Raw genomic sequence first — 15,026 nt, 5'->3', positions numbered from 1 at the left:
GGCATACCTGCTAATGTTCCTAAGCTATTTTTCAGTGGTTTGGGCAGAGAGTGCAGGTTTTCTCCAATTCTTCCCAGAAATTCTATTTCTTGTGTGCTGGGGAAGAATGCAGCATGTGTCTTCACCTAGTTCTGATCCTAGGTCATCAAACAAAGGCAGCAGCACACTGGGACTGATAGTCTGCGGGAGGCTGAGTGGGAATTCAGATGTGTCTTCCTAACAGTTTGCTCTTGTGTTCCTCAGTATTGACACAATTGATCTGAATCACGAGAAGCAGCACGCAGTGCTAGGATCCTAAGTGTGCACGTTTTGTCTCTCTTAGAAGCCGGAAGGACAGTTTAGAAAGCGAGAGCTCAGCAGCTATCATTCCTCATGAGCTAATCCGCACCAGACAGCTGGAAAGCGTACACCTGAAGTTTAACCAGGAGTCTGGAGCGCTGATTCCCCTCTGTCTAAGGTGAGTGGGGCCATCCTTCCTCCTCAGCTTCTGCAGCTTTTGTCTTATGGCACTGTTTCACCATACAGACGTGCATGCAATGGTTCTTTAAAGGCCAGAGCTCAGATGATTTTGCCAAACACACTGGAAACAGATGATTCTTTGCATGTGTTTTCATCGTGGTAAGACTGTTTCTCATTCTTTTTTGCTGTCCTCCAGTATATTTTAGTGTACTGAAACAGGACAGGATTAGTATGCTTTTATTATTAATGGTCTAATGCTGGCGACTCTGATAAAGAAGGGATGTCTTATCATACTCTGTCAAAGAAATCCCTTGAGTTGTTAACTATGGCTTATGGACTCAGACACAAATATTTGTGCAAAGCCTGTTTGCAGTCAGTTTATGCATGCAAGTGTGTTTTCTAGTCAAATTCTCTCACTTACATGAGTGAACGAACAGAACATTGTGTGTACCCTATGCATTATCTTCTGAAGGTTAGGCTATGCATACCACTGTATGTGACATTCTAGATACTCACAGTTTCAGTCAGGCACTCTTTTAAAAGATACATGTGGCAAATGTAGTCGTTAACATAAGACAAATGATTGCAGGTGATTGAATTACTTTGGCTTAATGAATTACCTGCCTGTGGTATCAGAGTTATCAGCAGCAGGTGCACACTCGCCTGTGCCTGTTGAGAAACCAATGGGATAGCTGACATGAACATATTTTATTTTACATTATAAATGTGTAAACGCTCTGTCCTGATCACTTAGCACAGCTCAACTTGACCGGCAGTAACTCATCAATCAGCTGTGACCCTGTCATTGGGTGCTATGTATCTTACCCTATGTTTTCCCAATTGCATATTGGAAGCCATGCTTGCATGCAGAGGCACTCAGTCTAAGTACCACAGGTATGACTTTCCCTGTGGAAAGCACTGAATGAAGAAAAGGGTATTGATACTATAAATGGTTCTGCATATGTATCCTCTAGGTATTTTACTGAAATGCATAAGTAGTGCAGGTTATATTTGTCAAGCACCAGGGCATTGAATTACTAGGCATTGTCACTGTAAGTAAGTTTGATCCCACTGATGGTCCTGCTTAGAAAAGCATCATCTCACTGCCACATGATGCGGAGTCTGGATCCTCTCCTGCAGCTTTCTTGTTTCTGAAAGACTGACAGTCCCCTGTCTGTACATGCATCAGAGCTTCATCATGGGGGCACCCCCACAACGTGATCCAGTTAGGCTATTCTAGCTCTGAAGCAAGGCCCCGCATTATATAGGGGAGAATAAAAGAGAACTTGCCTCAAAAGGAGACTTGTGATGGACTAATCAGTCATATATTCCTAAAAAGTTAATAGTTGCTACCTTCAGGTGGCTTCACATGCTGATGGCAGAAGCTACAGTCATCGATCTGTTGAATGCTGCTCACAGCCTTTCAGTTCACACAAGTGTGTTTTATTCCCAGGGGAAGGCTCTTACATGGACGGCACTTTACGTATAAAAGTATTACAGGGGACACAGCAATCACGTTTGTATCAACGGGAGTAGAAGGAGCATTTGCTACAGAGGAGCACCCCTATGCAGCACATGGACCTTGGTTACAAGTGAGAGAACCTTTTTCCTTCCCCCTTTACACTGTCCTAAGTATGATCCTATGTTAAGGGCTTAAAAGTGTAACAAACCTGTTTAGTATCTCTTACAGTTTGTGCAGAATATTTTCAATGATTATGAACTCAAAAAATAATGGTAAACTGTTACTGTTTATGTTAATGGAGCTCAAATTGATGAACAGTGGCTGGAAAGTTATAAAATTATCTGTGAATACAGAAGTATCCATTTCCTGGAGTCAGCAAACACTTTGAAGACTGTATTTGCTCTTTATTTCCTCCAGAAAGGAATTTGGGGAGGCAGAGTGGAATGACCTAAACAACAATGGAGCCAGGCTCCAGCAAGCTGATCTCTAGAGAAGGCTGTGGGACTTCAATCCTACAGAGCCAGGATCTCAGTTTTACATCACCCTTAACAGGAGGGCAGCACAGTGGGTACAGCCTCTCAGTTTTACCTCTTTCTTAATGGTTCTATGACAAAACTGTGTTCCTTGAAGCACCCACACATCTTCTGCACCAGATTGTTTCTGTGTCACAGATTTTCCTTGGAAGCTCCCCATCTGCTTATTGTTGAGGGTCAGCCCTTTAGAGCCAGGGATGCACGAATTATATGATGGCATAGCATTATTCTAACCTTGAATCATGGTTATAAACACATTGCAAACACAAAAAAAAGCTTTGAGGAATATGTTTATACAGAAAAACACATCTCTGAGAGGCTATATACGTGCGGTACATCTCTGCCTTCACTGTTGCTGTGGCATTCCTGCCTCCCCTTCTGTTTTTAAGGCAGAGGTTTGTTTTTGCATTGCAGTGTTGTGGTTAACCTTCCAGTGACTTGTTTCCAAGGCATTCCAGTGCGTGTGTTCATACGTCTGGAGGACATCATACCTTGAAATCTGTATGACTTGTAAAGGAGCTGATCTTGGCTGGAATCATCTCGTGTAGGGATTTCAAAGAACTTGCATGCTTTGATTGTACTGACTGGAAAGTGCAACACTCCTGTAATGATTAACAGCAAACGGTCAGGCTTAAGGGTGGGTCATTTGCTGTTGGTTCCTGTGCTTGCCAGCATATGATACATGGGATCTTGTGACTGTGTTAACTCCAAACATAAGAGTATTTGTCTGCATTTACATCACATCTTGAAATGTATTGATGTGTGGAGTAGTCAGGTAACCTCTAAGAGTGAGGAATGGCAGTATTTAAGTCACCATTCAGGCAAGTAACCAATATTAACCCTTGAGCCCAGTTGCTTCTGTGCCTATTACCGTGGTGCTGAAGATTAAGCAAGTTTTTTGGAGTATGTGGAAGGGAAAGGTGAAGAGCTTCTGTCTCCTAAGGGATTAGGAGAAGCAAGTTCCCTTGCTTGTTTCCTGCACAAGATCATTGTATTGGATCTTCTGACATGACTGACTTTGTGCTGGCTCCTGCCCAGTCCTGTGATAGGAATGAGGGAGGACAGCCTGGCTGGGAGGGGAAAGGAAGCTAAAAGCAGCCTGGGACAAGAGGAGGAGGACCTGGTTGTGTGAGATAGATGTGGGAGTGTCTGAGGCTCTTGGCTTAATATGCAGTGCAGGGCTTCTTCTGTGCTCAGCAGTCCCTTGTGGTGTTGGGAGTGGAGGAGGGAGGTTCGTGTGGCTTTGCTTCAGAAGTAAAAGACATTGTGGTGCGCAGAATTATCAAGGAGGCGAGTCATGTTAGTTTAGACCTTTGCAGCCTGAGTAGGCAGAGTTGGCAGCCCCGCAGAGCTTTCACAATGAGGCCCAGGGGCCTTTCCTCCTCCTTCGCCTGGGACCCTGGGCACTGCAATGCAGAGGCTTGTTGCAAAGGCGTGCAAACAGAGGGATTATGGAGTGGAAGAGAGATGGCAGGCCTCTTTTCCTGCAGGTTTTTCTCCTATCTCAGGAAACAGAGCCTGAAAAATCCGGGCCTCCACTCTGTGCAGCAGCCAGGGACTGACTCCTTTTGGGCCTGAGTGCTGGTGCAGCGAAAGCCCAAACCTGCAGACTAAACACAGCACCTCCTGTTTACATCTAGTGGGCTGGAGTGGAGCATGTCCAAGGTGGGTCAGGCCGAGCTGAGCAATGAGCTGAGAGTCGCTGGCAGTGGCAGGTGCTTAATGGGTGACAGGAGTTTGGCAGGTCCTGCGCTGTTCCTAGCAGACAGGTGTCCGCATCGCTGCCACAGCTCGTGGCAGGAGCCCTTTTAGCAGTCTCAGCAGAAAAGGCAAGGAATCATTAGACGACGACGATTGTGTGTCCCATTTCTGTCAACAGTCTTTCCAGGTCACGTTTGAGGTGTTCTACTGGGGAAAGCCTGTCCTGCTGCTGCCCATGCTCAAGGGATGATTAGATTATTTCATTCTGCTGTCAAATTGGCACCTTTCCCATATTTGGATTTTTTTTTTCATTTAAGTAACATTTAATTAGTTCTAAGAAGCTAAATTCTATTAAAGGTCTAAGCATGTCAGGCTGGTTTATTTCTGAACTTCTTCCACTGTGTCATGTATTGTTGAATAGGGAAATTGCTTTGACTCAGAAATGTACAAACATATTCAAGAAGTCCTCCTTGTTAACACTAGACTCCTGTTTATATGCTAGTTACCGTGGCAAAGTCTCTGATGTGTAACACTTGCATTAACATTACACATGATCAAAGGCTTCCGTCCTTCTTTCTTCCGTTCCCCCTTCCCCCAGCACCGTGACAGCAGTATCCCCATGCCTCCTGAGCACCCCTCATCTCCTCTCCTTCCCGAAGGGCAGATGTTCCAGATGCACAGAGAAAGGCTGGGCAGGAGCTGTCTGGCCCGGTGTCAGAGCGTTAAGGATGCTGGTCATATAAACAGGCTCTGACATTAACTGCCCCACAGAGACATTCATATTCGTGGTGGAGTGCCCGAGCTTCTTGGTCTGAGAATGCCGAGCATGCAGTTCATCACAGATCAACCTTGTTTGTCTGTATGCCTACCCAAAGCAAGGTGAGGTTGTGCGTGTGTTCTCCTTCCCTCCCTTACTTGTGTTCAGGCAGATGATAGAGACGCTCTGTTGAAATGTCTTACTGATCAAACCCGACCCAATAAAGTTGCCTGAGCCTTTAATACATATTAATATTATCCTGGGGTAGTTTGTGTCAAAGCCTGTCAGCATGCATCATCCTTTGGGAATTACCATCATTAAGTCTTCGGTGATGGGAGTCAGGACATGCTTCTGCAAAGCTCCTCTGCTTTTATGTGTATGTCTAGCACAAAGCAGACTGTTCTCCCCTCCTACCTTGCTCACCTGGACTGCTTACTCTCCCAGAGGGGAGAAGGAGGTTTGTTTAACACTACCTTCAGATAATTTCTACTCCTGCTGCTTTAGGCAGTCATTGTTCTAGGGAAGAAGATGACATTCAAGTCTTTGATCATGTGCAACGTACATGTTACGCATCAGATATTGCTGCAAACTCTGACATACGAGTCCACACAGTGCAGTGAAAACAAACTTAAATAGTCCTCGTTAACTGCAAAGTCAAGCATACAGAATTTAAGAACTATCCAAAAAACAGTCTCTGCAGCTTAACCTTGCCCTTCGTGTGTGTATTTCAATGTCATATCTAATTGAATGTTCAGATGTATTTTTTACAAAGTACGCCACCTCATTCAGTGCAGAAGGATTCAACATGTTTTGGGAAATAAGGTAGACTCTTTCCTATAGGACATCCACTTTGCTTGTTTGTCAAAATCAGAACATGTATAGTGAATGAGGCAAGTAATCGCAAAAAGATCGGAATAGTCCCATGGTGAAGCCTGTTAAGTGTTACCCTGGAGAACTGAATCCTACCTCTATTATTCTGTTCTTTCTCAATATTATTTCCTGATTCTCAAGCTAAACTATTCACAGGTGGCAAATGAATTTGTGTTCCTCATTTTCTGGATGGCCAGCTTGAGAGCTGAGGTCTCATCCATGTTCCCAGCAGCACCAAAGGCCAGGAGGAATTCTGCTGCAGATCCCCTGTGCTCCACAGTGCAGAGTAGGCTGGAAAAGAGGGAGCTGTGAATCTTGGGAGAGGCATCTGCAAGAAGTAGCCATTTGGACTCAATTTCCTCTTCACTTGTTTTCCTATGTCTGTTAAGGAAAACCTTCTTCCAGTCATCCTGTGAAGATTAATTTAGTTCTTGCAAAGCTTTCCAGCACCATAGATGAATACTAGAAGCAATTTCAGGAAGATATTAAAATTCATTCTTGCAAGTCAGGAGAGAGAAAAGAATTCCGTGGAGTAGGGAGCCAACCTGAGAGTCAAGACTCACACTGAAACCCCTCTGCTCTTACAGGTTTTCTCTGAGATTTTGTTAGGTCTCAGCTTCTTTAGCTCCCTCCCTCATCTGCTGCATGGAAAGGAGTGCTCCCTGCCTTGCAGAAATGTGAGGCTGAGCACGTCAGAGGCTGTGAGAGCAGTAGAGACAGTAAGATTAGGTACTTCCAGTGTAATCCATGCTGGCAGTAGTCGGATGGAGAGTACTAAATAAAGGGGAAGAGAGTAGGAGGAAACGGGCAAACAACTTGAATGATAATGAAAAGAAATGATGACTAATGTTGCATTCAGTGAGCAGAACCATCCTGAGGACCAAGCAGGGCAGAGGTCTTGTGGGAGAAAAACTGCAGGCAGTCTTGTGATTACAGATTTGTTTCGCGAGGCAGACATTCACTGGGGCTGAATTAACATTGCACAGGCAGTCTCTATTCAGCCATTTCCAAAGTTTCACGTGCCCAGTATTGCTGGTCTCTGTAGAGGTTGTTTTTTTTTCCAGGTAGTTTACTCAGTTTCAAAACAAATGCTGTTAGGCTGATGGAGGCTATGGATCATTTGCAGTTGGCACCCTGTGATCCTCAGCACAAGGTCTCTGTCTCCACGTGAGCTCTGCTTGCCTTCCATGCCAGCAGGTTTGCAGCGTCCAGCAGACATGGTGTGGATGCTGAGGCTGTGGAAGAGGGGCTCCCCTCCCGTCTCCCTACCCTTTGTGTCACCTCCGGCTTTGGCCTCTGGTCTGCCCTCCATCCTGTTTTTCTATGTCTTTGTCTTCCCCTCATCCTCTGCTTTTCTCTCCTCCCCTTCATTCAAGCTGGCAAATTCCTTCACCTCCTCCTCCACATCGCCTGACTTCCAGCAGAAATGCTGAGAGCACTGGAGAGTTTCCTGCTTTGCGTCCTGATGTGCCTGGTGCCATAGCAATCCCTCGTCACTCAGAGGAATGATCAAAGGGGAAAGTCCTACTTAGCAGCCTCTGCCCTGTGTCTGGGAGTGAGCTGCCTTGGGCTGGGGCATGTTCAATGAATAATGGACCTTCAGTGCATTTTTCTGCCCTTCTCTGAAAGGCTGCAGGCAAATCGTCACTTTCAGAGGCTTCTGGCTTGGCAAAGCATTCTCTAAGATAGGGAGAAAGACTTTCCCTTGACCTTCGGAGCTCCTCCTGAGGGCTAGTTCCAGTGCTCTGCAATAAAATGATTATCCACATTTGTTAGCACTGCCGGAAACTACTTTTTCCAAAATACCTCTCTGAGATAACTTGATTCCTTTTCCCCTAAAAGCCCTTAAAAACCTAAAACAAGACATCCAGCATGGAAAAATAAGTAGAGGCGTAGGACAGCAAGGTCAAACTACTGGTAGAAAACGTTAGACAAGCATGTCTGTGGGCAAGGTAGGTACATGGAGCCTGTGGGAAGCATCCAGCTTTCAGGAGCTATCAACACGCACTATCTATGTTGGCAATTGCAGGGTGGGGGGAGATTACTGTGAGCAGGGTCACAGGGGACAGTCCATTCTTTTGGTTTGGCAACCTAAGTGAAAAATCTGGGAAAGAAGAGCAGACCAAGCTCAATCTTTAAATATTCTCAGTTTTTCTTGCTGAAACAAAAGCCTTAAAGAAACCAAAAGCAGAAGAAAATCCTTTTGTGTTGAATGAAACCAGAAATAGAAGGTTTTTTTCAATAAAAACAGACCAAAGGGAAAAAAAAAAAAAAAAAAAAAAAAGCAAGTTTTGCAGAATGGAGTTTGGTGTTGTTAGAAGTTTTGTCTTCTCTAATCAACATTTGAAGGATAAAGCACTCACCCAGGATATGAAAAACTCATGTTTTATTCCTTTGCTTTTATTTCAACCACTATTTCTACTTCTTAGCTTTATGGCCACCACAGCTATAGGGTATTTTGGTTGTTCCTCAGCTCATCCAATTGGAGTTGTTCCACATCATATAAAACACTGAATTAGTCACAGAGACAGAGAGCACAAGAGAATGACTCTGTTCCGGTAGAGTTAGGACATTCCCCTGGAAATGAGCACATCTGGTTCTTCTCTCTGCTCTACCACATGTTAAATCATTTATGCACATTGGCATAATGGCAGCAGTAGAGGTTCAAAGCAACCTTTGTAACGGCTACTCTGGTGCTTGAGCTGCTCGGCCATTAAGTGACGGCTATGGGTTGCATCCAAGGGATTGGTTTCTGGTCTCCCCAGACCAGAGTAGCTGTGTCGTGCCTGGCCTGGTGAATTTAAGGACAGTGTCCACAAACTGCCCGAAATCACATACAACTACAGCCTACTCTTCCCCAGATGCATCTGTCCCAAGACAAACATTTTCTAAATCTTTTAGGTGGCTTCCCCCAAATTCTTGGTCAAGCCTAGGGCAATCTGAATTATCACTTTCCAGTAAGTTTATCACCTTCCCACAACACTCCCCCAAATCCCTTTCTGTTCTTTTTTCTCACAGCTTCATTTCATGAGACACCAGGAGAAACTTAACATTAGAAGTTAAAGCATCCCATTAGGTCATCATGATCCATTCTTCAATAGCGTGTTTCCTAGCCCTTTGTCTAGGCTAGCTTTGGACAAGTCAAGTTCTCCCATCCTTCAACCAACTGACTGTCCTTTGGCCTAACGCTCCTCCTTTGCTACTTGAACTACATTTTGGCTACTCTTTGTAACTTTCCTCTCACCTGCTTGGACCGTTTGCTGAAGTGGCTGTTCTGCCTTAGCATTTTCACTCTGAAAGAATTGTGTTGCTTGGCTCCCTTGCCAGCTCTCTTCAGCTCAGCCAAACTTTGTGTTTGCTGGAAGCAGCCCTGTCTACAAGGTGGATCTCATCAGGCTGGACCTAGGACTAGCCTTGTAGCTGGGAATGTCATAGCAGATCCCACAAGGTCAAAATCTTTCAGCATCGTCACATACTTCCTCTTCTGGAATTGTAACATCACAGTGTGAAGCAATAGGGTCCCTCAGGCATCTGTGAGTGGATGTTTTTCCAGCACAAGGAGAGTTACGAATCTCCTGGAAGAGCAACAATGGAATTTCCCATCAAAGGTGTTTGTTGCAATGCTGGTACCTTGGAGGCTGTACTGAGATGGTACGGGGCTCTTCAGGCAGTGTCAGGGCTGGGCATGACGTAGAAAGACTTAATGACAAGGCCGGAACCATCAAAGCAAGGCAACATGAAGAAGGCCAAGCCAAGGGAAAGCCAGGAGAGGGGCAGGGGATGCTCATGGCACAAAACACAAGTCAAGGGATGTATTGATAATGTCTAATTTCAGTGGGAAATGCTGACACACCTTAGCTGCATTTTCTCTGTACTGTCAACAGGAATTAATCTGAAACATTTTTAGGGCAAAGGGCTCCTAAATGCTGCTGGGTATTTGCAGAAGTAACAGATGACATGCGGCTTAGGGTACAGCTGCTCCACCCAGCCTAGGCATAGCACCTGTATGGATGAGCAGTGTCTGAGGAGTGCTGGTGTGATTTACATAGGGGTTTATTGCAATACATCTCCACCTTCTCTGCTTGAGCTGTACAAGCCAGCTCTGTACTAAGTCCAGATCTAATAAAACCTTTATTTTCTTTGACAAACCTGTTAGAAAAGCAAGTGGCAATGTTTAATGCAAACAAAGCACTAGGACAAAGTGTGGGATCATTTGGTTTTGTTTCTAGGTAGGCAAGAAAGTGAGTATTACCAGTAAAAGCATCCATGCTGATTTGTCCCTGGGCCAATTGCTTGTATTTTGCTTTGAACAAAACACATTCCCCGAAGCTAGACAAAGCTGCAGCTTAATTCCTAGCTCAGCTTCTAAGGGTCTTCCAAATCAAAGGTGTGCCAGCTGTCCTAGGCTGTCAGAATCAGCGTGAACTGTGGTCCACAGCAACCTCTCCTACGCTAAGAATTTCCAGTCCTCATTGAATTCTAATGTGCAAGAGAGATGGGGTGTTAGGTGTGGAATGGTACCCATAAGCTGACTGTGAAATCTTTAATGTTTTACTAAGCACAAGTTGATTTCAAAGTCAGCTGAACTAGCCTAGAGCCCCATGACCTTGTGAACGTCTTTAGATCTCACCTGTTTTCCTGCATTTGCAGCTGCTACCTGTAACAAGTCACAATACAGGTTTCTCAACTGTCTGCGGGTATGGAGGCTTCGACACAAGCTCCTTCACTTGACCTGTAGCTAAGTCCTGTAGGTAAGAAGTAGGTTTCAGACAAGCTCAGGTGGGATTTACCACGAGAGGGAGACATCATGCTTACAGCATTCCCTGAACACATCCACCTGAGCGGGGCTGCCTAGCACGGTGTTTTGTAATGTGTCAGCAGATGCAGCTACCAGTGAGGCAGAGGGAAACGTGGACCTTGATTGTTGCAGTAGGTGCCTCTGATAGACAACAGATACTTCTCTTGTGGGTAGTCATCATCTTCCGAGCTTCTGCAGCATTACTGACATTCACAGAGCCACAGAGCACATGGGAAATTGAAGAGTGAATCTGCTAGCAACAGGATGGCATCTGTCTGGGCCTCTCTGGGTCAGGTCACAGAGATCCCAGTGTAAGCAGAACTGTATAGCGCCAAAGGGAACGTCCCAGATAGCCCCAGCTGCTTGGCAAGGCCATTCTCTGTGCATACTGCAAACAGCCATGACAAAGGCTGAGTTACACCCTGCAACCAGCTTCAGCAGGCCAGGAAGGCGGGAATGTTTGCACAGAGCTGTGAAAACACAGAGCTGTGAGCAGCCGACCGCTATGGCTCCAGGAGAGCTCGGACGCCTCCTCAGCACTGCCCAAGAGATGTCATGGGAGGAAAGGCTGAGTCTGTGTTTTGGATGACTTCATTTGTCCTCCAGATTGCAAAGACTCTTCCCCTAGCTGGAGCTCTGTTTTCGTTGGGGGAGTGAAAAAGCTGCTTCATCATTATGATCTCTGTGCAGCGTCCTGTTGATAAGATCAGCTAACAGCACTGAAGGAAAACTCTAGATTCAGGCCTGAAATATAAAGTGAACAGGGCCTATTTGTTTAATTTGAGCTTCTAAGGTTTAAATCCCAAAGGAAATTAAATTAGGTGCCTAGAGCAATGGCAGTCTGTCATGTTTATTTGCTGGGAATGTCACCTTTAATATCATGCACATATAACGTGTGTGCGTTAATGTAATGGGGTATCATACTGTGCAGGAGCAGGCATGCTACAAGAGCTGGAAATGTGAGATATTGTGAGCGAGGGAAGCTGAGATGGGATCAGATTTATTCTCATCCTTCTCCACAGGAGCAAACACCAGCATGAAGCTGTTCTGCTGACTGCAGGTGTGGATGTCGTCCTGATCTATGAGCAGACCTTAGTGTTCTTGGGTCATTTAAATTGGGCTACTTCTAAAAGGAGAAATGTTGTCTGGATGCAAATCCAGGACTGCCGTGCTTCTTACTTCAAAGCAGCTGGTGTGCTGGGAACGTGTGCCTTCTGCATCCTCAAGAGAGTTCTGGAGTGCTGCATGTTGCCTGAGCTGAGGGATCCTTTAGCTTACCAATTTGGTTGCACCCGTGCTTTAGAGATTCCCTTCTATTCCAGGAAGGAGGACAAGTTTCCCCAGCTGCATGGGGCTACATAGGAGGCTTTGGGGTGGTTTGTTTCTGACTCAGACTGCTGCAAGTTGCTGAGGATGGGCTGTGTGTCACACACTGTTTGAATGTCACTGCAGCAGTTTGTCACTGCAGCCAGAGACACTTGCCCTCCACCAAAGTTAACTATCTATGCAGGGCTTGCAGAACAGCACTGCAATCTTTTCTCAGCCTGCTCCAAAGCACAAGCTGCCGCCGCTTCGATCTCACAGCCGCAGTCCATGAGACAGCTGAGCTGCAGACTGCTGTCCCACTCTGCCTGTCAGACCCTTCAGGGAGCCAGTTCAGCTCACTAAATCAGTGGAAGTTGTTGTTTGGTTGCTGGGTTTTTTTTCAGCTGGATTAACAAAATCCACTGAGAGGGGATGGTGAGCTGCAGATGGGCTTGGCTCAGGGGATCACACCCCACACTGGTGCTTGTCGCAGTGCTCCACATAGGCTTGTCTTCACGCTGCAAGTCTGTGGCTTAGCCAAGACCTGACTGGTCCCCCATTTGCTCCCTCGAGCCCTTGCTGCTCACCCCTGCTCACCCTGCGTTGTTTTCCAGCAGCAGAAGAGCAGCTGGCTGCCTCCACATGTGGTTCCCATTTCTTCCCTGCCTCTGGCACCTTGGGAGCGCCCAGGGGTCTTCCTGCTGCGCTTCTCTTCCAGTCCCCCTGCCAAAGATGTGACTCCTCATTCCTGCTCTCTCACCCATCCCAACCTCTGGCATTTTTGCTCATCCGTGGAGGGCTGAATATTCATTTCCTCTTTGCCTGATTGCTGTGAATACCAATTCCTCCTCCTTTTTCCGGCTGCTCTGTACATTTTGATGTCTGCCAAATTGTTTTCATTCCCTCGCCCCATTGCAGGCTGCACCTCCGCAGAAACTGATCTGCTCTACTCAGAGCCCCAGCTCCCCACCCAGCTATCCCTCCTGGGCTGAGCGATCAGGTTGCCCTCCTGTCTCTGACACGGACAGTCAGCTTCCTCATTCTGCAAGCAGCCAACAAACGAGTGTCTCCAGTTCAACAGGCAGAAAGTTACAGCCTCCTGCAAGGAGACTGCAGCAGTTTGCAGTGGCACTGCGTGTTTCAGTGCAATGTTTCTCAGCTTGCCAGTCTGCAGATTGGTGCCAGGTTGCAGAGTTCTGTCCAAAGCAGCAAGCTCCTGGCTGCTAGCTGAAGCAGAGCTTTTTCCAGGCTCAAGGTATGAACAGAAAGTCCTGATGGGCTACCTGCATCCAGGCTGAGCAGCTCAGTCATAAACCCTGGCCTGAAGTCTGCTGCAGGTTGGAGCTAAATGAGGAGGGAAATTAGTGGAGAATGGAGGCCACAGTTCCCTCGTTCCCCAGGAAAACAGTGTACAGTGTTGGCAGGGCAGCAGGGGTAAATGGAAGAGAATTCAGATACATCATAGCTCTTGAATCTGGATTTGGTGTTTTCAGATCAAGTTTCTTACTACCAAAGGAAGAAAGGGAGATCAGAGTACTCCCTTTCCTCTAGCCAACAGTCCTGCTGGTATGACCAAAACACAAGCCAGCAGCTTCAGCTAAGTAGTCCACGTTGTCCAGGCAGTCATGCACTCCCTGCTCCCATTCCTGGCTCCAAGGAGCTAGAAGTGGTTTCCTGCAGGGCCATGCGACAGCCAGGCCAACCCTCTTCCAGCCCAGGGCAGGAAGAGACAGGATAAGGAAGGGGTCTGAGTATGATGACTGCTTTGGGGATGGAGAGCAGTGCCAGAAACAGAGGAAAGAGGGGAGCGAAGGAGGGAAGGGAGATGCAGAGGGAAAGAAGCAAACCTGTAGGTTGAAATAGGAATAACATGCTGGGTTCTCTGTAACTCAACTCCCAGGAATGCCACTCCAACACACTCGCGTTGCGTGGGGATGTTGTCCCCATCCCACACTGCATTTCCATTCCTATTCCAAATCTGCTGACTGCTGGGGACTCCAGCCTTTGCATCTGCTGCAAAAAGAGGCAGAACATGTCTGTTTTGGCTATTATGTGCCTTCCTAAAGAGAGTGCAGGTTTTTCTCCCCATGAGTGCAGGGTTTGCTCCCCAGTGTTCCTCTGCTTTATATAACTTGTGGTCTTCATGGAGCTCCACTTCCAGAAATCAGATGAAGGCAGCACTGTCTCTTATTGCCTCTCTAGCAGTTGTTATCTTGACCCCTTTTCCTTCTTCCCTACTCTGTCTTTCTAAAGCTGGGCCTCTAATTTTAGTCTTAGGAAGATAATTGAGGGCAGAAAAAGATTGCCATATAATTTTAACATTTTTAGTGTGGTTGAGGCAGGAGGCAAAGTTAGGAGCTCCTTGCCCTTAAGCCGATGTGTTGCAGGAATGAAGAACATTCCTGGTACAGCTTGCTCAGTGGAAAAGTCATTCTGTTGCTTGGCAGTTAACTAAAACTAGGAGTGAGAAGACATAAACCACTGTATTTCCTTTGCAGATCCTATTGACCGAAGAGTTCGTAGAGAGAATGCTGGAAGATTTAGAAGATCTGAACTCTCCAGAGGAAGTAAGGCTGCTTCGTTCCTGCATCCCCACTGTATGCCCCAGAGAGCCTCACAGAACCTCTGAAGGCTTTGTGAGACGTTTACCTCTTCTATGGGATAGGGCACTGAGAGAAAGGATTGCAAGAAAAGCAGAGCAGTTTTGAGTATGAAGGGAGGTGCTGCACATCCTCTCCTTCAGCATCATTCCCCACTCTCTGTCTGGGCACTCTGACCCAAAGCAGCGCAGCCCCTGGGCCAGGTGTCAGGGTTTGCCTTCATGTTGTGGGTAACCTCCTCAGGAGCTCACCTCCTCCCCACTGCCAGAGCAGCTGAACGCAGTGGCAGCACATTTACTACTGAACAGTCTGTCCTTGGGGGCCTCCTTTTGGTTTGGGAACATTTTCATGTCTGTTCTTGGCCCTCACCTGCTGCCCCTGCAAGTCAGTGCACAGCGTGCAAAAGACCATCCCCAGCCTGAAAACGTTACAGCAGCGGCTGAAGGAGCTTTATAAAGCTTTGCTGTGTGGTGCTAAACTTCCCCTTGCCATGTGATCTCTTCCTGGGGAACATTTAACACCCTGTCTCCCATGCATGCCA

The 15,026-nt window shown here is 46.5% G+C and overlaps 1 protein-coding gene across 2 annotated transcripts in view; it reads left to right on the top strand.

Annotated features, from left to right (window-relative positions):
- Positions 1–15,026, top strand: part of SUFU (SUFU negative regulator of hedgehog signaling) — an 87,294-nt gene that overhangs the window by 63,217 nt on the left and 9,051 nt on the right. For both annotated transcript variants that reach the window (XM_052677276.1, XM_052677277.1), the window contains exons 9-11: positions 323–457; positions 1,913–2,051; positions 14,384–14,452. In XM_052677276.1, coding sequence (XP_052533236.1) covers positions 323–457; positions 1,913–2,051; positions 14,384–14,452 — 343 coding nt within the window. The remainder of the gene's footprint in view (positions 1–322; positions 458–1,912; positions 2,052–14,383; positions 14,453–15,026) is intronic.

The sequence above is a fragment of the Tympanuchus pallidicinctus genome, unplaced genomic scaffold (assembly GCF_026119805.1).
Source record: "Tympanuchus pallidicinctus isolate F22 unplaced genomic scaffold, pur_lepc_1.0 scaffold16, whole genome shotgun sequence".
NCBI classification, from domain to species: Eukaryota; Metazoa; Chordata; class Aves; order Galliformes; family Phasianidae; genus Tympanuchus; species Tympanuchus pallidicinctus.
This window is presented reverse-complemented; position numbering and strand designations above follow the sequence as displayed.